This window comes from Hyperolius riggenbachi, chromosome 4 (genome assembly GCF_040937935.1).
Source record: "Hyperolius riggenbachi isolate aHypRig1 chromosome 4, aHypRig1.pri, whole genome shotgun sequence".
NCBI lineage: Eukaryota > Metazoa > Chordata > Amphibia > Anura > Hyperoliidae > Hyperolius > Hyperolius riggenbachi.
The window spans coordinates 294,333,275-294,359,321 of record NC_090649.1 but is presented as its reverse complement, the minus strand read 5'-3'; the positions used below and the strand labels follow the sequence as shown (position 1 = coordinate 294,359,321).

The following is a 26,047-nucleotide window of genomic DNA, read 5'->3' as shown; positions in this document are numbered from 1 at the left end:
GAGTCAGCAGCTAGGAGGAGTTAGGCAGGAGACAGTGTATGGTGGATTTCTCTGTGCTGGCCCCGTCCTGTGGTCATAGGCAACTCAAGTAAGTGTGTCTGTCTGAGTCCTCATGTCACTCAGACAGCCAAGACAAGTGCCCAGTTAATATGTATATTTGTATATGATCAGCGCCCTCCCCTCAGACAAGTCACAAGGGAGAGGAGCAGCAGCTGCAGCACACAGACAGTGATGTGTTGTCACAGTCAGGGTGGCTGATTAGACAATGAATTCTGCACTAGCACACCAATAAATAATGGAACTATTATTTATCTTTATGTTCTGATCATTAATAGACCCTGAACTGAGGGAAAAAAAAAGACTTTTTAACATACCTGGGGCTTCCTCTAGCCCCCTGTAGTCTCCACGGTCCCACAGGTTCCCCGTCAGTCATCCAGCTGGAGCTCTTGAAATCCTCTAACTTCGCTCAAAGTCGTGGTAAAGTGCGCTTGCACGGCTCGTAAGCGCTCCTGGCAAGATGGCACAGGCCGTCTCCATAAGCTTGCTGTGCATGCGCGGTTCTCTGATGACTGAACTGCGTGTGTGCAGTAAGCTTACAGAGATGGCCTGCGTCATCTTGCCAGGAGTGCGGATGAGCCGTGCATGCGCACTTTGCCGCGACTTCGAACGAAGTTACAGGCTTGCTCCATTATGTGAATTGTCCGGGGAAAAGCTGCGCCATTATGTGAATTGTCTGAGGAAAAGCTGCGCCATTATGTGAATTGTCTGAGGAAAAGCTGCGCCATTATGTGAATTGTCTGGGGAAACGCTGCGCCATTATGTGAATTGTCTGGGGAAACACTGCGCCATTATGTGAATTGTCTGGGGAAACACTGCGCCATTATGTGAATTGTCTGAGGAAAGGCTGCGCCATTATGTGAATTGTCTGGGGAAACGGTGCCCTATGATGTGAATTGTCTGGGGAAACGCTGCACCATTATATGTATTTTCTGTTGAAAAGCTCCCGTATTACATGTCTTGCTGACTGAAGGGTTCTGCCTGCTGTCCCTGTCCCTTGTTTGTAGGTGGGGGGGGGGGGGACACATTGTGTAATTACCTTTAGGGTCCCTTGCCTGTGTTTTGGGAGAAAACTAGGGCCCACTGTCTTTACGTTACACTGTTACATTTAGCTCCACCCACATCTTTTCATGGCCACACCCATCGGGGGGGGGGGGGGGCGCACTTGGACACCTCAGCCTCTGTTGGTGGCGGACCTTGTCCCGGCCCTGGTTACCAGTCAGGGAACTGGAAATGTGCTGCAAAGGAAACAGATTGCAAAACTGAATTTGCTAGACCCATCCAGGGTCAGACTGGGACACTGGGGGCCCACCAAAGAAATTTCAACCTGGGGTTCACACATCTCATGATTGCGGTGAAAAAAGGGTGTGACCATGCACCTGAAGGTGGGCGTGATCATGATGTATTATGGACAGGGCCAAATGTACATGACACTGCTGCCCAGCAAAACTTTGCATAGAGTCCCCTCCTTCAATATAAAGTAATGGCCTAGTTACCGCAGGGGCGTAGCAATAGGGGGTGCAGAGGTAGCGACCGCATCGGGGCCCTTGGGCCAGAGGGGCCCCATTGGGCTCTCCTTCAAGCACAATATTAGCTCTCTATTGGTCCTGTGCTGGTAATAATCACTTCTATAGATGCTCTAAATACTTGTAATTATTAACACACTGTTCCCCATTCCCTTCTTGCACCTCCAACACTGTGGTTGTCCTTGGCAGGTTTTGGTGCCCGTATCAATTGTTATGTATGGAGTGCTTGTGGGGCCCCATGTAAAAAACTTGCACCGGGGCCCACAGCTCCTTAGCTACGCCACTGCATACATATGACATTGATTAGACTGTGAGCTACTCTGGGGACAGTCAGTGACATGACTATGTACTCTGTACAGTGCTGCAGAAGAGGTCAGTGCTATATAAATACATAATAATAATAATAATAATAATAATAATAATAATAAGGTAGGATAGCTACGCCACTGATCTCAGCATGAGTGATTACAGCACTGAGAGGAGAATTTTTGTGCTGCAGGCAGCGATTGTATCTATGTCAGACGAGGAGGGGGAGGGAGCTCACCAGAGACCTGGAGGTGGGGCCCACCGAGGGAAAAAAAAAAAAACTGTACTACTGTGGCCCACTCCGACCCTGGACCCATCAATGCATTTTTTAAAAACATTTTTTTTATAGAATTTAAGTGAAACATTTTTATAAACCAATCTATCTTTTATATGGTATTCAAATAAGCTAACACTTTCTTTGCAGCACTAATGACTGATTTCAGGCCAATACTATCTGCATGGAGTTTGTACGTGCTCACCAGGTTTGTGCACATTTCCTCTGGGAACTCCAGAAGCATGCTAATTGGCTAGGTGCCTTTCCTTCAAACTAGTTCTAGTCTGTGCAAGTGTTAGTAGACTGAACAGGGCTGTGGAGTCGGTACAAAAATCATCAGATTCCGAAGTTTATGAAGCAACTGACTCCAGGTACCCAAAAATTGCTCAGACTCCGGAGCCCTGTGGCTAAGGCTCCTTTCACACTTTGGGCTTGATTCACTAAGACAAATAGCATGCCTTATCAAAGTTAACACGCCTTATCAGCGTAGCATAGCAAGTGCTACAAACCCGCAGGGCCTCAGTGCAGGATGAGTTTGCTATGCTACTCTGATAAGGCATGCCATTTGTCTTAAGGTGTGTACACACGCACTACTATAGAAAATGACGGGTCCGTCAGACCCTCCCAGAGGCACCTCTAGGCACCAGCTGATAAGCCAACTGCCTGGAGCGGCAGATTTATCTGGGGGCGCTTCCAGGGGGAAAAAAAAAAAAATTATTTTTCCTGTCCTTAGAGACTGAAAACTGAGGGTGCGGAGACAAAAAGTTCTAATGAAATCATCTGCTGCTCAGCCTCTCATAAGGAGTCTACAAAAAAAACTTTTGTCTACAACTCTTTGTATGACGTTCCCTAATTAGTTGTTATCTTGGGATCTAGGAGTGTGTCTGTTCACTCCTGTCCTGCCCCTCCTTATGACCATGAAAAGAAAAGAAAATCAGAAGGAGGATGCTGTCTTTCTGGGAAGCAGGTACAAGGCATTCCAGAACGGACTGGCCGGGTGCAAAGGGGGGAGATTTTCGTCCAGGCTGCTGGTACAGTGCCTGGTGCATTGAGGTTTTTCTTGTATAAGGCAATGTGAAGCACTAGGCTGGCTGAGGAGGCTTGCCTTATGCAGAGTCCATAGAAAAAAAAAAAACTGTCTGCTCTCACCATTGTAGAGACTGCATGTGGGCAGCTTGATAAGGAATTACACAGGTTGAAAAGTTTTTGACTGTCCCTAGACTCCAGGAGGGCTGCTTTCTGACTTGTGTGAGAAACTGGCAGGGACAGGAGTCACATTACAGACAAGTAGCCTCTGTGAGATATGGGACTAGAATACTATCTAAGCTCTCTGCTCCATCTCCGTATCTCTCCACTTCTCTTCTCTCCCTTATTAACCTTTGTTTCCTACTTTCCCCATAGTGCTGGCTGTCTTGTCATACAGGAAAGCTAAATAAAAGTTATTTTCTCCCCCTCTCTGGATAGTGTAATGATTAAGAGCTCTGTCTCTGGCACTGGCAACCCGGGTTCAAACCTCAGCAAATTGCAGCTATTCCTGATGAGTAAGCCAGCACCTATTCAGTAAGAGACCTTGGGCAAGACTCCCTAACACTGCTACTGCCTATAAAGTGCGTCCTAGTGGCTGCAGCTCCTGAGTCCACCAGGAGAAAATGCACTATAAATGTTCCTTGTCACTCTACTTTACCCCCCACCACCTCTTACCATCACAATTGAATCACCCCGATCTTGTTATTAGTAACCCTAGCCTATAGCTGTCAATACATGCATTCATTTTTACTGACAGAATCTTTCACTAGGATTAAATCTGGCGATTACTAACCACCCACATGGATTATACTTTCGATCAATGAATCTGTTGCAAAAATGTATAAAAATTACGAACAGCCAGCACATTTTTTCAATTAGACACAGTAGTATAGAGGTGGTAGATCGGCGGCTTGAAGTATTGCACTGAACCACTACTGTAATACGATTATTTTCTGGTGAAATGCTGCAGCATTGTGATTATTTTAATGGGGGGGGGGGGGGGGGGAAGGGGGGCACAACAGGTTTCCTGGCCTGGAGTGACAAAACGGCCAGAGGTGCCCCTGGACCCTCCCACTGGGCAGGTGTTCTGCCGACAGTAGTGGGTGTACAGTCTGTCTGCTGACTGATAAGGCTGTTTCTGAACGACCCGCTCAGCGGATCGTTCAGAAACAGCCTTATCAGTCTGTCTGACAGACTGTACACATGCACTACTGTCAGGAGAACGCCTGCCCAACGGGAGGATCTGACGGACCCGTCCTTCTCTATAGTAGTGCATGTGTGCGCACCTTTAGTGAATCAAGCCCTTTGTCAATAGCGTTGCAATGGACAAATCTCATTGAGATGCAAATGCAAGGATGGGGCTATTACATGGACCATGGTGCAATGGGTTCAATGGCTTCCCATGGGTTACCTCCAATGGGTGTACTTGCGTTTACAGTGTAACATGTGCTTTACATTGGCAGTGAGGCATACTTTCACGTATTGTATGCCTCACCGTATGCAAAGTGCCTGTTACGAAATGTCGCAGTGCAATTTAGACACTTTAGTCTTATGGTAATGTCCTATGAAGTTCTTGTAACCGAGTACCACTCACTCTATGCTGCCACTCCCCCAGGAAAAAAAAAAAAAAAAAATATTACACTGCAGTGATCATTCAATTCTTGGTTCACCCTTTTTTTGAGGGTCAGGCAATTTACCCATTTTGCAGCCTTTCTTGATATTCCCTCTGGAAGACTCAAGTCATGTGACCCAGAGATCCCTCCAGCAAAGCATGAACATGGCAACAAACTTGGTGTTACCAGACAGAGAGCAGCTATCACTCTCTACCTCCTCCATAAACAGTTCTGAGGAATTATTTCTTTGTGGCCAGCACAACAGTATGTTCTTATCCAGAGCCAAGTTTTGGAATCTGTCAGCATGGTACCTATATCAGTAGCATCAAGCATGTGTACCCCGGGGGTACACTATCTGGGTTCAGAGCGTATTTCAATATGTCTCTGTCAACTCACAGAAAGTTTTGCAAAAAAATTACGAAAGAAAGAAACCAGAGTAGGTAAAGAGAGTTTTGATAGCATTCTTTTGCAATTAGGAAGTACTCCTGGCATATTAAATACCACACACTGCTCTGGCAAACATACCCTGCAAGCTAGTAAAACTGGAACAAATACTGTATACCTTCATCTCTCACATATGAACAATATGGTAACAGCACAACTTACTATGTACTCAGCTGTTCCCACCGGCTTTTTTATGACCATTTTTTTCTCTTTCTTCTCATTTTTATTATTCTGAAGGTCACCTACAAAAAGAAAAAAATATTTAAGAATGATGGTATATCACTGAATGCAAAAAAAGTTAACTTGAAGCAGATGATCAACAGGCAACAATCAAAGCTGTTATAAGCAGTTTCATAGAATTAGTCTGAGGGCCCGTTTCCACTTGTGCGGTGGAAATCGCCGCGGTAAAAAATTCGCATTCGCAGATGCGAATTTCGCATGTGGTTATATGCAAATTTGCATCCGATTTCGCATGAATGATGATGTATGCAAATTTAACCATGGCAGTGCCTGTGTGCTTTTCCATTGATTCCGTGCGAAATCGTATGCGAATTCGCATTTAAATTTACATACCAATACCGCATGCGAATTCCCTATTAAATACATTGTATGCGATTCGCATAGCGGTATGCGGTGTACAAATTCTGATGGCTCTGCCGTGCAGATTTTTTTCTGCACAGAAAAATGCCAAGGAATCCTGACAAGTGGAAACAGTCCCATCCACTTGTATTGGCTATGCGAATTTGCATGTGGCAAACGCATGCGAATTCACGATAGTGGAAATGGGCCCTCAGACTAAAGAATTAATCAGCAATCAGGTCCCTGGTTACAGGGGCCAATTCATTGAGACAATATCATAAGAGCGTATCACAAGAGTTTTCAAATCGCAAAACGCTCAGAGGGGAAAAAAAAAAAAAAAAATAGCAACTTTATAATGCAGTTTGGACTGCAATGCACCACCTATGCAACATAGACAGTGCAGGTGGTGTGTTAAGTTATAATGGGTTGTTGCATTACTGCTAAACGCGCACATTAACAGTAAAAGTGAAGCATATTTTTTATTGACTAAGCTTCACTGTACCCGATGCAACGCAAGCATAACGTGCAGCCCTGCGGCTTGATCCATTGCATTTCTGCTTTGACAGGGAAAGAGTTCCTAAAGGATTCAATATTGCAAGACACTAAACTCCAGCTGTTAGGCCCCATTCACACTAGAGCGTTTTGCCGCGATTTCATCAAAACGCTCAAACGCTAGCGCTTTTTAAAAGCCTATGGGCCCGTTCTTACATGGGCGATTTGTGCTAATCGCCGCAAATCGCCCAAAAACGCAAAACGCAAACGCGTCGCCTCCACTATTTTCAGGCGATTTCCCGGCGATCGCGTTTCAGTGCTATAGAAGCGCAAAATGGATTTGCGGCAAAATCGCTGCTGCAAAACCCCGGCAAAAATTGCCGGCGTTTTGAAAACGCAGGTGTGAATAGGCCCTAAGAAAAATAAAATGTTTGACATTGTGAGATCCATGCAATGCAGACAAGTGCCATAAGTTTACCATTTAGCTGACAGCCGCTCAGATATACAAGCAAGGTGTGAGCGCCAGCCCATTGTCCATGCAGGATGCTTTCATCTGCCTGCAAGCACCTCGTAGATCTACAGGAGCAGGTAACAGGTGGTAGACACACCACTGTCAGCTACTCAGCTTGGAATATGACCTATCAAACGCACCAGCTACTGCATTTGCTTGGCCAAGTTCTAAGTTGCATAAAATTAACCTACATTTTGCATCAACTCTGCTGGCATGCCATTGACCATTTCTAATATAATCTGGTTTATTCCTCAGATAACTAATACAAGTACCACATTTGTATACAAATCGCAATTCTCAAACACAGTCACTTGTCACTAGTAGAAACGGCCAAAGTGTAAAAAAAAACAAAAAAAAAACATGCAAAACATATTGGTTCATTTCCAAATGCATGACATTTGCATCAACTTGAAATTATAAGCATTTCACTGACTGTCCCTAGTTATTATCCCTAGTTAGAGATGGTCAATAAAAACACAAATAATTCTGACTTACACCGCAAGCATTTTGCATTTTTGTGCGTTTTTTCCCCCTCCCGGTGCTCCACTGCGCGCTGCGTTTCTGGTAAAAGTGCTTTTCTAGAGCGGTTTTGTAATTCACTCCCTGACACCAATCAGGAAGTGAACTCTTTGACCCGGAAAAAAAAGAATAAATGGTACTTATCCGTTAGCCGGGCGCATCCGGCAGGTGGCGCTAATTACTATTCCCCCTCCAGGCCGACATGGATAGTAGGGAAAGATGTAACTCTGGTGGAGTTTTGTCGCCACCTAGAGGATGCGCCCGGCTAACGGATAAGTACCGAATAAATACTATGTATTTATTCTAGAACACGTGAACGCAATCGCCGCATAAAGTGGTTTTGTGAGTGTTTAGCGTTCTTCCTATACCTTCCATTATAGCAAAAAAGACCCCCCCCCCCCCCCCCCCCCAAAGAAAAAGAAATAAAAAAATTAAAAAAAATGGTACAGGCACCGCTTTGCTAGACGCACAGCGCATGAACTGCGCTGATATGAACATTCGGTACTATTCCGTTAGCATCTACTAGGTGGTGCTAAGTAATGTAGAATGTTATCCCCCTCGGCCTGCAAAATCCCAGCGGCGTTAATTACTATTCCCCCTCCAGGCCGCCATGGATAGTGGGGAAAGATGTAACTCTGCTGCCAGCAATCGCTGGCGAGGGAGATTACATTCTACATCAACTCAGTTGCGCCCGGCTAACGGAGTTTTAGCGCCACCTAGTGGTTGCGCCCGGCTAACGGAAAAGAACCGAACCTTCTCAGAGATTCATTGAACAAGCGTTTTGTGGGCGATTTTAAAAATGCGCTTAAAAAAAAAAAGAAAAAAAAAAAAAAAAAAAAAAAAAAAAAAAAAGAGCCCGAAAATGCCCCTAATGTGAACGAGCCCGCTCTGACAATTTTGTTTAGCCCAGTTCCAAACTGAATGCAAGTTGAACTGATTTGCATTTCATTGACCATGCCTACCAGTTATGCTACACAGCAGAGTCTCTGGTCCTGCACCATGCATCAACCCCTCATTGTGCACCCACCCCTGTGAGCTGAACAGGTACTGTGCACAGCACTTAGATTCAGCAGGCTAATGTTTGATACCGGTCAGCTTGATTAAGCAGCTGTCAGGTAGATATTGGTTCGTTTTCAAACCTGGTTAGTGCTGTCACATAGCAATGCTGCTTTTTGTGGAGCAATTTAAAAACTCATCCAAAGTCACATTTTCAGCTTCTCTATAGCAGACATTTTAAAGTCTGGTACACACACTATGGGCTCTATTCATAAAACCTTACCGCAAGTTTTCCGCTCAAAACAGCGGATTTTCCCGTCCATTTAGCAAAGTGGGCATTCATAAAAGCTGTTCCCGCATGAAAATCTACAATCCCCCAGCAGAGCGAGACATTTCCGCCTTCTCCAGTGTTTTTCTAGATTTATCTAGAAAAAAGTAACCAAATGGCCATTCATAAAGATTAGAGGAAGCGGTATGTGGACGGGAAATACCGCTTCCTCTGATTTTGCGGATTACATACAAGTAAATGGGACAGACCTCCCAGAGAGAGCAGTGCACGGAGGGAATCTGCCGGCTGAAGTGTTTCCGCATGCCTTCCGACAGCTTACCGCCAGCCTTCAGCGGGAGATCTCCGCATTTGCATCGCAGCTGGCAAGATTTTTATGAATTACCACCCAGAAGTCTAAAATACCGCTGCGGTATTTTCCCTCCAGGAGTTTTTTCGCCACATCTTTTTTATGAATAGAGCCCTATGCAGTTTTTACTTCACATCCTATTCCTGATCAATAAAATGATGGGCAAAAGAATATACAGCTTACTGATTGCCAGCGACCAATCCCAAGATCAATATCAGTCTTAAGCTCAACACACACCATACAATCTTGGTTGTACAGATTTACCAAATCTATGTAGTATAAGGGCCAACAGATTGAAAATACCTTGAATGATTGAATGGATAAGCTCTTATACTACATGAAAGTGGTAAGATTGAACAACCAAGATTGTATGGTGTGTGTTGAGCCTTAGTCGAAAGCAGATTGGACATGCTGAAAAATAATCAAAGCGCTGGCAATTGCTCCATGTGTATTATTATTCTTATTATTATTATTATTATTATTAAGTACATGTAAAGCACCAGCTTTTTCCACAGCTCTTTACAGAGTGATATAGTCATGTCACTAACTGTCCCTTAGAGGCGTTTACAATCATTCTCTATGTGTATGCTAGCTTTCTTCTGCAATTGATGTCAGATCTGAATTCCAATTTGATCCCTCGATCAAATCTGAAAATTGCATGGTGTGTACTAGGCAGAACACAAAGTGAGAGGGATATGGAGAATTCCACATTTATTTGCTTTTAAACAATGCACATTCCCTGGCTGCCCTGCTGAATCTCTACCTCTAATACTTTTAGCCATAGACCCTGGACAAGCATATGCAGATCAGATGATTAAAGTCTGACAGGATTTGCCACCTGCTTGTTTCAGGTGGGTTATTCAGATACTACTGATGCATTGGAGATCAGCAGGATGCCAGGTAACTGGTATTGTTTAAGAGGAAATAATCATGGCAGCCTCCATATCCCCATCACTTCAGGTGTCCTTTAAGAGGCAGCATTCTTTTCCAAGTGTCAAGCATGCAGGGAAAATAAAAAAAGGTTACATAGTAATGGAACGCTGACACCATGCAGGCAATGCTTATTTGATACATTGAAGCTTCAAAATCTAGCTACAACAAAGTAAAATTACAAATAGAAAGCTACTGAGCAACAAGACGTTAGCAGACATACCCTGTGCTCTGTAGTGGGGAGGCTTGTTAGTTATTAGGACACAGTGGCGATCCACAGTATTCCTGCTCTGAGACACAGGAGGAACGAGGGCAGGACTACCAGAGGCTGCTTCTCCTGCTCTCTGCTCCCTCTGAGGGCTGCTTCTATCAGCCTGCTGCTCACCTCCTCCTGCAAGATACTCTCTGCAGAACTCACTAATATGCATGTACTCCACAGCAAACATTCTCAATTAGCAACACAGGATTTCCAGCAAGCACCACTGTGCCGCAAATGGGAGCAGTTTAGCAGTGCCCCAGCAGCAGCATAAAACTTTTCCTGCTGCACAGAATCCCTGAGCTAAGCCCTACGTGGACTGGAGATCTATGGAAATCGCTATTTTATTGTTTGGCAGACCAGCCAGATCCAGACGTAGTTAAGGGGGAGTTGTGGAGGGTCCTGAAATTATATAGCCCAACCCCCACCCGCACACACTCATTGGACAGGATTTGATGCCTGCTGCTGCTAGGGGCTTGTGTGCTTCTATACTGCTTGTACACACAGCATCATCACACATCAGCGTAGCATGCACAGTTTATCGATTTTGTTATTTGTCAAATTTTACAAAATATAAGGTCGGATTTTAGTACTTGTATATTTATTTGAAATTTACTCAGTGCTTATGTGTTGTGGAATGTGACTGTAGAATTTAGATGATACTGGATGATGATGATGTATGGAGGGATGGATATGCTATCATGTATGGATAAATGCTTATATGTTTATTTGCCTTTTTACTTGACCTGACCTTTGCAGTGTTCTGTATACCTTAATGACATTCTTACTAAAGTCCCCTCCACACGCTAGATGAAACTTGGCCGAGAAGGGTGATAACGGCCTCCTCTGCCTATACATAGCACTCCCCTACGCCTCGGCCAGCGATACACCTGAACTGAATGCTTTGACTGAGGCAGGGAACACACTTGTCTTTCAGTTTTCTGCACGCGTTTTTCTGCATACTTTCCATGCACCCCTGCAAGTGTGTTTCTATGCAGGAAAACGCGCGGTTTTTGATAGAGAAAACTGACAAAATGTGCAGAATCATGATGCAGAATGTCAGTTTTTTATCTGCACACGAACAACATATTAAGTGTGAACTAGCCCATTGATTAACATGAGTTCTCAGTTTCTCTGTGCAGAAAACGCGCACGAAAACAGTGCGTTCCCTGCCTGAGCAATGGCCGATAGCGTTGTTCTCCCCACTGACCCCATGTGATGTCATTCCCACGCCGCTCCATCTGCCCTCCTCCTCCCCACATAGTAACAGTACACACCTGCAGGCTAGCGACGCGTCTGCACAGCCTCGGCCCTGAACCTTGCTGGGGGACGTGCTTCGCACGTGTGTATGAGGCTTAATGTTTTGTACACATTGCTATCCTTGCAGACTATAATCGTAGTAAAATTGGTCAGGGATTGGCCAATCATAATTGAAAGTGTATACCAGGGTACCTACACACAATCTCTGGCCAATTTTACCACCTCCAAGTAGTAGGAGGGCCAACAGATTTTGAATGATATGCACAGATTGTACAGGGAAACCCTCATACTACATGGAAGTGGTAAACTTAGCTTATCAGAGTTGAATGTGAGCACCAGGATTAAGTTCACAGTAAGGCCCCATTCACACCTAAAACCGCAAAACGCCGGCGATTACCGCTAGCATTTTGCAGGAGTGATTTTTCCGCGATTAACGTGGAAAAATCACTGGAAACTGCAGCGTTTTGGGAGTGATCGCTAATCTCGAATCACCGGCAAAACGTTACATGATTGCGGTTAACGCTAACTGCAAACACGGCAGTGAGAACACTGCCATAGGCGTACATGGGCTTGTGGTTTTTAAAAACCACTAGCGTTTTGCGCTGAGTGGGAATCGCGCAATTCCCGCTCAAGTGTGAATGGGGCCTTAGGTGTTGCAGTGTGATGTAACAGAGACATTTTATTGCACAAAATCACACTGCAATTGTAACTATAGGCAACATTTAACATCTCTGGCTGATGGGTGGCTGACCTCTGCAGGTTAACCATCCATGTGAACTAGAGTCCCTGAGAGGTCAGCAGCTTCCAAGTAGCAGTAGTTAAGCTGGGTACACACATCTAATTTTGATTGGCCAATGACTGGACAATTTGACCTCTTCCATGTAGTATGAGAGCTTACCAACACAATCTGTTCATAGTAATCAAAATCTGTTGGCCCTCCTACTACATAGAGGAGGTAAAATTGATCAGTGATTGGCCAAGCAAAATTGGATGTGTGTAAGCACCTTTGGTCCTCTCAATGAGGGCTCGTTTCCACTATCGCAAATCCGCATGCGTCCAACGCATGCGGATTCGCACATGTAATGCGAGTGGATGGGCCTGTTTCCACTGTAGCGTTGTTGAGGTGCGTTTTTTTCAGCGGTGAAAAAACGCACAAAAGAGCCGCAGAATTCGCCTGCGAGTGGAATGCATGCGAATGCATGCAATGTATTTAATAGGGAAATCGCATGCAGTTTCCCCATGCGGTTTTTGCCACGAATTCGCATAGGTACCAATGTAAATTCACACAGGCAGTGACATGGTTAAAATCGCATATATCCTCACCTATGCGAATTCGCGGCAAAAAACGCATGGGGAATCGCATCCGCATGCTATTTCATCAGCGGTGGAATCCAGGCGATTCCGCACCGCAATAGTGGAAACGAACCCTCAGACGAGATCAACTGAAGAGAGGAATTCATTGTCTGTTACTGTACTGTTTGTTTTAGCATGAAGTGGGTATGACTGCTTCAGGTTCTGCTTTCTGTGTTACAATAGAACATATTTTCCCTCAATTCCTGTCCCTATTTGCATGTCAGTAAAATACATTGTTTCTGCTTTCTGTGATACAATAGAGTATATTTTTCCTCAGTTCCTGTACCTGTTTGCATGACAGTAGAATACATTTTAGGTCAGACACCTTTCTCTGACATCAGAGCAGCAGTACTGCTTTTTGATCTCTTCCATGTTCTGTTATTGTGCTCATTACAAGTGTGGAAACCACCAGAGGCACACCTACCATCTGACACACAAAAGGTACTTGTGGTTATTACTGTTGAGCATATGGTCAGGAAAAGTAAGTGAATTCAAACTTTCCTTCCAGTGCACATCACTCAGCTTTACAAAGTGCTGTCTAACTGAATGGATGTTTAAGGTTCTGAAAGTATCTTGATTTCACGAGTCATATCTAGACATGAGGGCAAACCGCATATGTGTAAGAATGTGAGGGAGTTCTTCCATGCTCAATGTTACATTTAAAAAAAATAATCATAATCAGAATTTCTCTGAAACTGATTTTGCAGCTAAGAATAGACCAGGGAATAGGTCAGTGCTGCGTTTTGTCCTGCTCTTTACAGACCTACGAATACACCTTGCTGTTTGTCTATAGCAGGTATGTCCAAAGTCCGGCCTAGGGGACAAATGCCAAGCCTTTTATGGTGACCCCTGAACTTCTACAGTTGTTAATCCATGTGGCCTGCAGACCGTAGCTGTGGTGCCACGTGCAGGGGCCACCTTGTATTGTTGCTCTGCCTCCCCCTTTGCTTGCCTGTAGGTTATCAGCCACCTCTGCAGCAGTAGCAGTCACTGATTAGCAGTCGCCAGTAGGCCAGCAGCAATAACAGCCACTGATTAGCAGCTGCCACTGTACCAATAGCACTATTCCTGCATATTGAAAGGAACATGCTAACTGCATGTGGTACATGGGTTATTTCCCATGGAGATGTTTTATTTGGCAATGTCACAGGCATAGTGTACCTAACGGCAATCAGCAAAAACTGTGTCTTATTTTGCTAGTTTGTCCCTCTAACACTCTCAGGCCTCTTGCACACTACATGTGATTCCGATTTTAATTGATTTTTACATGCAATTCCGATTTCCAATTTTTAATCGGTGCTGCATTTTTTTCTGCGTTTTTCTTTTGATAGCATCCAGGGAAAATCAGAATTGCAAATCGGAATCACAAATCAGATTTGCAGTGTGCAGGGAGCCTCAACAACATCGATATGGCCCTTGGCCTAAAAAGGTTGGGCAGCCCTGGTCTATAGTGAATAATGATAGTGACTGCTCTCTCTCTATGGAGAGGCCTCATAATAGACATGGAAGCGGGGGGCTAACAATGTTACAGCCACAGAGAATTACGGGTACTCCTACCATGCAGCATCACTTTAGGCATAGAGTTCAACCCCTTGGAGTGATTAGAGACAAGACAAAGTAAGTCACAACACAAACAGCTGGCCCTGAGAAGTAAACATCACTGTTATGTGAGTTTATATGCTGCAGCTGTAATCACTTTGGTTAATACACAATGGCCTCGATTCATAAAGCATTACCTCATGCGGTAATGCTGAAAACAGCAGACTTTACCGACCACTTAGCAAAATGTCAATTCATAAAGGCTGTTACCGCATGAAAAGCTGACATTACCGACCAGGGAGATAAATTACCGACTTGGCTGCAGTTACCGACAACACGTTAGTAAATTGTCAGCAAATGTCAATTCATAAAGCCTTCAACAAGCGGTAGTTACCGACACCTCTAGTGAGGCGATAACAAGTTACCGACAGCTCTGACAGCTCTGATGAATGCAAAAGTGCAGAGAGCCGAAGTCTGTTTGATTCATCTGTGGAGAGAGCCAGAGAGCCCTCTGTGTGAATCATTTGAGCAGGCAGGGAAAGACTGTGTGACTCATCTGTCTGAGTCATCAGTGGGAGAGCCAGAGAGAGCCGTCTGTGTGATTCATTTCTGCAGGGCAAAGAGAGAATCGAGACACTGCTCTGCTCTACCGCTCAATGGGCTGCGGTAAGTTACCGACCTCCAAGGGCAGCTGGGGAAATCTTTATGAATTAGCACACAGACCGGGAAAATACCGAGTGCGGTATTTTCCCGACAAGATTTTTTATCACACTGCTGTTTATGAATCGAGGACAATTTGATATCTTATTTACCCTGCTGTCTGTGGCCTACCAAAAACTAGACATTGTGCCTTTTCACTCCCCACTGAATGCTGTAACCCATCTCATTCACATCTCCTCCAGTTTCTCTGATGATGTTCCTCTGTGCCAGTCCCTCCCCTGAATGGCAATTAACCACTGGTTCCAGTTCAATCTGCTAACCCTCTGGCAAAGCAAAGCTATGCATAAGTAGTCGCCTCCATACATATCTTTACTAATTTCCAGATCCCATAACCTTCTCTCCTCACATGAAACCCTCCTATCATGCATTTTGGTCACCTATTCTCATTCTCTCATCCTAGACTAATCCTTTGGAATTTCACCTCTTCAAACAAGCACATACATTGACACAGTCCTCATTCATAGATAGATCCAAAACTGCACCATGTGTGACTTGCTGCATGATCCACTAGCTTCTTTGTCACTTTACCTGATAACTCCATCCAACTCCCTTCAATGCTGTAAGATTGCAAGGACAGAATCCTCCCTCTAGCGTTTCCTGTTTGCACTGTGCTTATTCTATCAGATTCATATGTACTGTTGGCTGTTATCTCGCCATGCATTAACAATAACAAAACATTTGTAAAGTGCTTTTCTCCCATAGGACCCAAAGCGCATAAGCTTGTCTCAGATCAGTACATAGGTACAGGTGCAGTGTACAGGTGAAAAAGTTATGTGGTCATAATTGCCAGACAAAACAGGTGGCTGTTCAGTTTTGCTTTAAATGTGTCCAGAGTTGGAGCTGTCTTGATTAAGTTTGGCAAGGCATTCCAAAGGGTAGGGAGCGCCAGGCTGCATTATGGACTTCCTGAAAATTCTAGTTGCCTGACTATAATCCTTATTACCTATAAAATATCGTGCCATGTTGGCCAATGGCTATCAGTTAAAGCAGGACGTTTTGAATTACGATGGTACAATTTATTGGCTAACATAAAAGAGTAAGCTTTCGGCTAATAAGCCTTTTTCTGACTCTGATCCTGTAGACTGGCAAAATGTTGAAATACACAGCTTATATACATTTGAACGTCAGAAGGCAGTACATCATTTTTTTGCAAATATAAATAGACTAGTGACCTAAGCCCATTTAAAAACGGGCTCTAGGTCTGTCACTGCCGCGTGCGCACCCGCCCGCTGCACATGCCTGCTGCCCGCACACACGCCCGCTCGGCCGGCCCGCCTCCTGGACCATCCTGCGTCCTGTCCCAACGGCTGTGTCAGTGCAGGACATGAGCAGTAGGCAAAAGCACTGACACAGGGACATGGGACGCAGGGACACTTGTATTTTATTAGGTACTATGTCATTAGATACATTAATTACAAAAGGACATCAGAAGGGATGGGCTGGCTTGTCCCTTTTGATGTCCTGCTATAGTACATGCACATGCATTGAAGATTACATGTCTGGGGCACACCGGATCTTTAGTGACAGCAAAGCCAAGCACATTTTTCACCTCCTTCCCCTTCTGCATAGAAACTACTTGCCTCAGCTGTAGCCGTAGGACACATCTGTACACCACTCGTGCATCTGACAGGCGACACTGATTGAGCAGAATTTGTGACGATATCTGCCCAGGAATAACGCAGGGTGGGCATATACCATTAGGGGGTTTATCGTTTGTTTGCTTTTTTACACATTAGATGCTAGAGTTGTTAAATAGATCAAAAGTATCAAAACAAATATTGAAAAGAAAGGTGAACCTCAGAGGAGAACCAAAGATGCAGCCAGTAGGGGTGGGGAGGGGAACGGGGGGATGCAGAGAGGAACTGGAAGGATATTAGGGATACAGAGCCTTCCCTCTTCTTAGGTTAGTATGTAACTTTTTTTTTTATTTAAGAACCTTACAGTTCTCCCTAAGGGCTGGTTCACACTGGAGATTGCAGGTTATTTGTAGCCACCACGCTCGTAGATAAAGAGCTGCCCATTCAAGTGAATGATCCGCCTATGCTATAGTTTGCCACCATTTATCATCATTTGTGGGAACACTGCGTTCCCATCCTGATATGGATGCGTAATATGTTGGCGCTTTATAAATACAACAAATAAATAAATAAAAAATATATATTTCCCGTCATTTCAGCTGACCCTGGAAGCAGCATGCTGCTTCTAGGGTCACTTACCGCCGCATCTCTGTGTCCCCCTGCAGAGAGTAAAACCTCCAGAAGCCGCCAGAAGATGTCAAATGCTTTTCTGCATGCTTGCAGAATGTGAACCGGCCCTTCGTTCATTGGGATTACAGATGTGCAGAGTTACAGTTAAAGAGAAACTCTGACCAAGAATTGAACTTTATCCCAATCAGTAGCTGATACCCCCTTTTATATGAGAAATATATTCCTTTTCACAAACAGACCATCAGGGGGCGCAGTATGGCTGATATTGTGGTGAAACCCCTCCCACAAGAAACTCTGAGTACCGTGGTACTCCTGGCAGTTTCCTGTCTGTGAACCTTGTTGCATTGTGGAAAATAGCTGTTTACAGCTGTTTCCAACTGCTAAAAAAGCATGCAGCAGCTACATCACCTGCCAACAGTACAAATATCACCATGTGATATATGTCAGAATGTAAATCAGGGATTTAAAAGATTTTACAGTGGGCAAACACTGACTAAATCATTTATACATAATTATTGTAAAAATGAAGCACTTTTTTTATTACATTATTTTCACTGGAGTTCCTCTTTAAGGGCCCCATTTACACTTAATCAGTTGCTCTCAGTTATAACTGAAGGGACAACTGATTTTCAAAGTAAAGCCCATGTTTCCCAATGGCTCAGTGTACACTATACACGTTTTAACTGAAAGATTTTTCATAATGCACTGCTATGGAGAAGGGAAAAAAAACGCATACCAACTGATTAAGTGTAAATGGGGCCTAAGGCAGATAATGGGTGCGTCCCTTTTACATCCTCTGCTGGAAATCTTTCATGCATCATGTGGTAGCAGTTTCTAAGGGCCTGTTCTCACTTGGAAGTGCAAAATGCTAGCACTTAGTGCTACCATTTTGCGTGGGTGATTTTACCACGATTAACACGGTAAAATCACGGTCCACTCCCGCGATTTTGAGCGATCACGATTAGTGCATTTTAACCACTTGAGGACCCACCCTTTACACCCCCTTAAGGACCAGCGTTATTTTTTGTGATCTGTGCTGGGTGGGCTCTGCAGCCCCCAGCACAGATCCTGTTTCATGCAGAGCGATCAGATCGCCCCCCTTTTTTCCCCCCTATGGGGATGATGTGCAGGGGGGGTCTGATCGCTCCGGTGGGCAGGCATGTTGCGGGGGGGGGGGGGCACCTCAAAGCCCCCCTCCGCGGCGAAATTCCCTCCTACCTGCTCATCCCCGGTGATCGGGGCTGCACAGGACGCTATCCGTCCTGTGCAGCCAGTGACAGGCTGTCCCCTGTCACATGGCGGCGATCCCCGGCCGCTGATTGGCCGGGGATCACCGATCTGCCTTACGGCGCTGCTGCGCAGCAGCGCCGTACAATGTAAACAAAGGAGACAAATGTCTCCTACGTTTACATTTAGCCTGCGAGCCGCAATCAGCGGCTCGCAGGCTATTCACGGAGACCCGCTCCGTGATCTAACAGGAAACTCCTGATTAATTAGGGAGGCACCTGGCGACGCACAGTTGCGTCGCTGGTCCTCCAGCTACCACTTTGCCGCCGCACGGTATGAGTGTGCGGTCGGCAAGTGGTAATGCATTAAAATCGCGATAAAATTCTGCATGTAGTGCGTTTTGCATTTGTTGCTAATCGTGAATCACCCGCAATTGGCGGCAATCGCAGCAGTGAGATCAATGCCATATACCATATTTTTCGGAATATAAGACGCACTTTTTCTCCCCCAAAACTGGGGGGGGGGAGTCAGTGCATCTTATATTCCGAATATACAAATATAAGATGAAAATCGCAGCTTACTGTGGGTTGAGTGGCATTGCATATCATCCCCCACGTGCTCTGCTGCTACTGGTGTCTGCCACGTGCTCTGGCCAGCTTCGGTTGGCTTTGCTGCATGTCCCCCCTGTGCTTCGGTCAGTTGCAGCAGGCTTTGCTGGACGCAGTGTCCTAAACATGTTGCCGGCTTTGCTGAGCTTCTTGCCTGGCTCTGCGATGGGAAAACATTGCCCCCGCTACATTGGAACGGACCGCTGCGCTGATTTATGGCATTTCCCGTCCTCCTTTGCCAGACTGTTTGACAGTAAATGTTTCTTATGTAGCAGGTAAGGCTTTTACATAGCAGAGCTGGAGGTCACCATGGCAACACATTGAAGCAGCGCTGAACAATGTTTTTATATAGCATGTAGTAGAGTCTACATGCAGGGATATCTTTTGAAATGCCACTTCTAATCCTCCTATAGGCTGAGAAGGCTCCCCAGGGAGAAGATGCTCTCTACCCCCATGTCACACTGTGATGAGACTAGCATCAGAATCTTTTTTTTCTTTCTTTCCCTCCTCTAAAACTAGGTGCGTCTTATAATCCGGTGCGTCTTATATTCCGAAAAATACGGTAGTTTGGTTTGCGCTAGCACTTAAAAAAGCACTAGCGCTCGCCAGCAATTCGGTGGGAATCGCTCTCTAATCGCCCCAGTGAGATTGTGCGCTAAGTAAAGTTGTTGAAGTTATGTACAGTAGAAGTTGAAGCACTGGAATGTTTTAGAGAGCTGTAAACTGCATAGGCTATTGTGTTATAAACCAGCAGTTCTGGATGTTTGCCTTTTCAGGGCATAAAGGAGTGATTTGTATATTCCCTCACTGATCTGAAATGGAGAACACTTTTTTTTTCAGGTGAAGCTAAATATTTGCAAATAATGGCACCTTCTGTTTTAGAAGGCAGAATTGTACTTGACAGAGGTTTTTCAATGAGGGAAAGGAAGGATTCTCTGTAGCTTAACCGGGTACCCTGTAGCAAGAATATCTGAAAGCGGCACTGTAGTGATCTATAGAAGAATGCAGTAAATTATTCAGGATACCCACTTTTATGGCAATTTTTGTGATTTTAGCATCAGAAACACTTTCTATAACTACACATTGCTGAATAATGACTGTAGCCCTGCCCTCCCTGTGATGCTTAGCCTAGGCTGTTTCGTTACGTGGAATTCTCCCAGAGCATGCTGAGAGATCATGTATATTTTCTACTGGCTTTAGAACTCTTGGTAAACAAACATTCTGCATTCTGCATCACCTGACAAGACTAAAGATGTCACCACCTGTGATAAATTCCAGAATGTAAATTGGGGTGAGGAAAGATTTTACAATGGGTAAACATGGACTAAATCATTTATAAATTAATATTGTAAAAAAAAAAAAAAAAAGAAGCTATTTTATTAATTTTGTTATTTTCACCACAGATTCTCTTTAAGTAAAGTATATAGGTTTCTCTTCATACTGTCCAAATGTGAATAGTCATATTCACTTACATATATAAGCCACATACGTACAGTTGTACTCCAATATGTAAAATACCCGGTACAATAAAATGAATTTGAAATATGAACTAAGAAAACCCAGTTCTTCAATGCAACCACCAGAGGTCACTTTCTTCCCTTTGTGCTTCCTTTGAAAATAATTTAGTGTGGAAGGTAAGAGCAGCAAAAATGGTAATAATGGCAGCTTTACTCTTTTATTAATGAACTGACATTGCCAATGTCACTAGAAATAAAACAAAAACACATTAAAATGCTTATTCTACATTTCAAAGCACAAATTCACACACAGAATCCGGACTGTCCGTTCAGTTTTTCAAAACTGATGCCCCTGAACACAGATGGATCTGGTTTTTTTTTGTTTTGTTTTTTTTGAATGAAGAAGGCTGCTATTTTTAACATTGGTATCCATGGCTCCGTTTTTGATCAGGGCCAAAAAACAGAGCTACGGATACGTTTTTTTTTTTTTTTGTTTTACTAATTTTTATTAAGAGATTTTCTTAACAGACAAAGAATATACGATACTAGATAAACATAATAAGAATGTACAAGGTTAACAGCGCCTAGAATGAGTTCACTAGTTGTGAATTTGTCTATGGTCAGTTGTTCTCATGTTTAGTGTTCCACCGCAATTACAGTTCCGATGGCAAGAGATTATAGAGAACATATGACTGTCCAATGAAACTGCACATATATAGTCCTGGTCATCCTGTGGAGAGATCGAGAGAAACAAAGAAATTCTGGAGAACATATAAACAAGGATATGTACGCACAATACAATGGCACTGTTAGCCTAAGGAACACTGGAAATGGGGTTTAACAAGGGAAGGGGTCACACCAAAGATCAATGAGTGATGAGGAGGAGGCCTATATATGCAGGGTGAGAGAGAAGTATATTATTGGCCTTCAGATGGAGTAAAAGTCGATGTATATAAATGCAGGGGCTTAAAGGTTTAGGGTTGGCTACATGGCATTTGGAAAATAGGACATTCCAAATTCATCTATAGGATGTAGGAGAATGGATATAGTCAGAGAGTTAAGATGTTAGGTGGAGATTAGGGGGGCATAAGGTCGGGAGAGGTTAGGGACCAAGGGCTCCAGACTTTATGGAAATGGGATTCAGTGTCTCTAAGGCCCGGTTCACATTAGCGGTTGCTATCCGGAATCGCCGTGCCGGAGCCGTGCCGGAGCCGGACCGCATGCGGACCGGAGGAAACGGACGCACGGCATAGCAATGAAAGTCTATGCGACCGTTCACATGCGTCCGTTTCGTCCGGACCGGAGCCGGACCGGAGCCGGACTCCGGCGTCCGTTCCAACATGCGCTATTTTTTGGTCCGGCTGGTCCGGCTGACGTATCCGGACCGGAGCCGGAATGTTGCATCCGGCCAATGGAAACCAATGAGAACCGGAGAGCGCACAACACACTGGCTATAAAAACCGGATGTTATACCACACTTCCTATGCTGACTCTATGGTATAGTGGCCATTTTGGATGGGGACCACATGGCACCAGCGTTCACAGAGTGGAGCAGCAGTGACTTCATGCTGGAGCTCTTTGGCAGCAACATGTCTGACGATATGTCTGATAACGAGGGGGTGAGGCCCTACACATCAGAAGACCTCATCCTACAGGTGCAGCAGGTACCAGCCCTGTGGGACAAGGGGGATGCGGACCACAGCAACATCAAAAAATGCAGAGGCCTGTGGAAAAAAATTGCCAAGCTGTATGTGGAGGACTTTGAGCAGTTGAGCAAGAGACAGCAAGGCACAGAGGGTATGTTGACTAGAACTTTTTTGGGGGGGCTTGTGGTTAGCTTGTGATGTATTCCACTTTTGCTATGGATTTGTGTCACCCACGTGTTGCCCACCCACCTGTTCCCCACCCACCTGTACCCCACCCACCTGTACCCCACCTGTGATGTATCCCACCCACCTGTGATGTATCCCACCCACCTGTACCCCACCTGTGATGTATCCCACCCACCTGTGATGTATCCCACCCACCTGTACCCCACCTGTGATGTATCCCACCCACCTGTACCCCACCTGTGATGTATCCCACCCACCTGTACCCCACCTGTGATGTATCCCACCCACCTGTGATGTATCCCACCCACCTGTACCCCACCTGTGATGTATCCCACCCACCTGTACCCCACCTGTGATGTATCCCACCCACCTGTGATGTATCCCACCCACCTGTACCCCACCTGTGATGTATCCCACCCACCTGTGATGTATCCCACCCACCTGTACCCCACCTGTGATGTATCCCACCCACCTGTGATGTATCCCACCCACCTGTACCCCACCTGTGATGTATCCCACCCACCTGTACCCCACCTGTGATGTATCCCACCCACCTGTGATGTATCCCACCCACCTGTATCCCACCTGTGATGTATCCCACCCACCTGTGATGTATCCCACCCACCTGTATCCCACCTGTGATGTATCCCACCCACCTGTGATGTATCCCACCCACCTGTACCCCACCTGTGATGTATCCCACCCACCTGTACCCCACCTGTGATGTATCCCACCCACCTGTACCCCACCTGTGATGTATCCCACCCACCTGTATCCCACCTGTGATGTATCCCACCCACCTGTGATGTATCCCACCCACCTGTACCCCACCTGTGATGTATCCCACCCACCTGTGATGTATCCCACCCACCTGTACCCCACCTGTGATGTATCCCACCCACCTGTGATGTATCCCACCCACCTGTACCCCACCTGTGATGTATCCCACCCACCTGTGATGTATTCCACCCACCTGCGATGTACCCCACCTGTGCACATAAAACATAAACAATGACCAATTATTAAACATCAATTTATTGTATAAAATTAAGACATTTAAAATCACTTAAAAACTTGAAACTCCAAAATAAACACATTTCAACAAAACATATTAAAAACCAAACATTCACCCTCGTCCTGGTGGTGTGGTAAAATAAAGTCTCAGTTGGTCCCTGTTCCGCAGTGACACTACCCTTGGCCTGGTTGCATACCTCCGCAGGGGCATTAGTGGAAGCACATTCGGGGGTTCCGGAGTCTCTCTTTCCTCCTGCCGCACAAAGTTGTGGAGGATGCATGCTGCCTTCACCACGACAACTGCGTTGCCTGGTTTCAGCAGCATGGGCGTGTGGAACACCCTCCACTTTGACACCAGGATCCCAAATGTGCACTCCACCATTCTCCTTGCACGGCTCAACCGAGCATTGAAGTGTAGCTGGCTGGCATCAAGTCCCCTGTCTGGGTACGGACGCATTACATGGTCGGACAGGGCGAAGGCCTCGTCCCCCACAAACACATAGGGGTAGGCCGGTGCCCTTGTCCCAGGCCAGGGTCTGTCACGGGGGAGACGCAGTCTGCCTTCCTCCATCAGCCGGCAAAGGGTCGTACGCTGGAAAATTCCAGAGTCATTGGAACTACCGTACGACCCCACGTCCACGTACACAAACTTGTAGTCCGCATCTGCCACTGCCATTAGAACAATGCTAAAGTATTTTTTATAGTTGAAATAATGGCTGCCACTCCCCACGGGTTTCTGAATCCGGATGTGTTTCCCATCCAGTGCGCCAACACAATTAGGAAACTTGCACTCGGTCCAGAAGCCCTGGGCGATCTCCTCCCATTTCGTGGTGTCTGGCACAGGCATGTATCTGGCCCTCAGTCGCGTCCAAAGGATCCTCGAAGTCCTCACGACGATGCCTGCCACCGTGCTCTTCCCAATACGAAATGTGACATGTAGCGATGTATATGTTTGTCCAGTTGCGATGTACCTACAAGAGAAATAATCGAAATCAATTTTTCATGTCGTTACAGGAGAAAGGTTCAAGACAAGGTGGCGCAATATACGTGATGCATACGTGAAATGGCTACGGAAGAAAAAACTTGCCGAACGAAGTGGCAGTGGCGGGGGAAAGCGACAAAAAGACTACCAATTTGCCAAGCAATTGTCTTTCATCAATGCAAGCCTGGAACCTAGACTGTAAGTACCACTACTGTGGGCAGGAACTGAGAGCTCATTTTTTAGCAGACAACTACCATGACTTCGGCCATGTATTGCTATAAACTGGCCTCAATTCCCATGGCTAGCGAACTTTTCTCACAAGCTTTATCAAATGTTTGGTAGAAACGGTTGATAAAGTGTTTGCTAGTGTTTGCTAGCTCTGTGAATTGACGCCACATGCTGTTTGGCACACCAATAAATATTGTTTTTATCTACAGGACTGAAGACAATTTGGAGCAAGAGGAACCGACCCAGGAGGCACGGTTCAGCAGTGAGGAGAGCTTGGTGGATGATGACGTCGCCGATGTAACCTATTTCCCCGAGGAGAGGAGTAGGAGGAGGGAGTCCTTGGCTATCACAGCTCTCTCCTTTGATGATGACTTGGTAGAAGAGAGCTTGGATGTTGAGGTTGCAGGACCGAGTGTGGAAGAAGCTGCACCTCCACAATCGACCGCTATGGAAGCTCCAGGGGAACAAGAACAAAGTGAGGAGCACCAAGAGACTGCAGCACAACCAGCGCGCAGGGCAACCCCGACACAGGCCAGAGGACGGGAAGATGCTGCCACACCACCAGTGAGGACCACCCCACCAGTGAGGCGTCGAGGTACCCTCCCCCCAACAAGGAGAGAGACAGAGTCCGAGATGTCCGGGGCTGTCTCCGGACTTCTCGGGATTCTTCAGAGCCACCAAACTCTCATAACCCGGCAGTTGCAAGATGAGGACAGGGGCCATATCATGGAGCAGTACAAGTCCCACATCACTTCACTGCAATGTGAGCTCGACGCTGTACATGGGCACTACAGGGACGAGCTTAAAATGATGCATGAGATGCACAGAGGAGAAATCGACCAACTGCGTGCGCAGCATCATCAGTCGGTGGGCCAGCTGCAGAACATGATGCAGCAAATGCATCAACAAAGCAAGGAACTACTGAAATTGCAGGCACACCCGTGTTTTCACACTGTGATGTCTCTAATACCATATTTGGAAAAGGTGCCTTCCCAAAACATGATGGCGTGCCATTCCACTTTGCTGGAGGTGATCAAACAACACATGGACACGCCATTATTGCAACCACCAATTTTTAGACCCCCGCAACCAACAGCGGTGCCCACCTGGCAATCATCACAGATGTACACCGGCTACAGAGGCAGTCAATATGGGCCACCGCTGTCAGGGTCCAGCTCATCCACGACCAGCACCCAAGAGAGTCCAGATTTCCAGGCAGCAACTCCCACCTTTTCTAGTAGTGGTGCCGATCAAATTTGAAAAAAAAAGTCAAATTGTTCCTGGACATGCTCCTCTGAATACCTCCGATCCTCGGAGGAAGGATACCATCCCAGGGCTTTTTAGCCCAACCTTTTCCCTGCCCCATCTCCTTCAACCAAGGTTCATAGGTGTTCAGATGACCATGTCAGGGAACTTTTGTTTTTGCTGGACTTGAACTTTAGGGCCTGGTGTCCCC

The 26,047-nt window shown here is 45.6% G+C and overlaps 2 protein-coding genes across 4 annotated transcripts in view; one reads left to right on the top strand and one right to left on the bottom strand.

Moving 5' to 3' along the window:
- NCOA7 (nuclear receptor coactivator 7) overlaps positions 1-26,047 on the bottom strand; it is a 218,999-nt gene that overhangs the window by 65,165 nt on the left and 127,787 nt on the right. For all 3 annotated transcript variants that reach the window (XM_068231466.1, XM_068231468.1, XM_068231467.1), the window contains exon 4: positions 5,409-5,488. In XM_068231466.1, coding sequence (XP_068087567.1) covers positions 5,409-5,488 — 80 coding nt within the window. The remainder of the gene's footprint in view (positions 1-5,408; positions 5,489-26,047) is intronic.
- LOC137503864 (uncharacterized) lies at positions 33-25,851 on the top strand. The gene is made up of 3 exons (XM_068231472.1): positions 33-88; positions 24,396-24,561; positions 24,801-25,851. The coding sequence occupies exon 3, from the start codon at positions 25,039-25,041 to the stop codon at positions 25,849-25,851; it is 813 nt and encodes a 270-aa protein (XP_068087573.1). The 5' UTR covers positions 33-88; positions 24,396-24,561; positions 24,801-25,038.

What these genes read in the sequence shown, in the direction of transcription:
- LOC137503864 (XM_068231472.1), top strand. Translation starts at nt 25,039, where the DNA reads ATGGAAGCTCCAGGGGAACAAGAACAAAGTGAGGAGCACCAAGAGACT.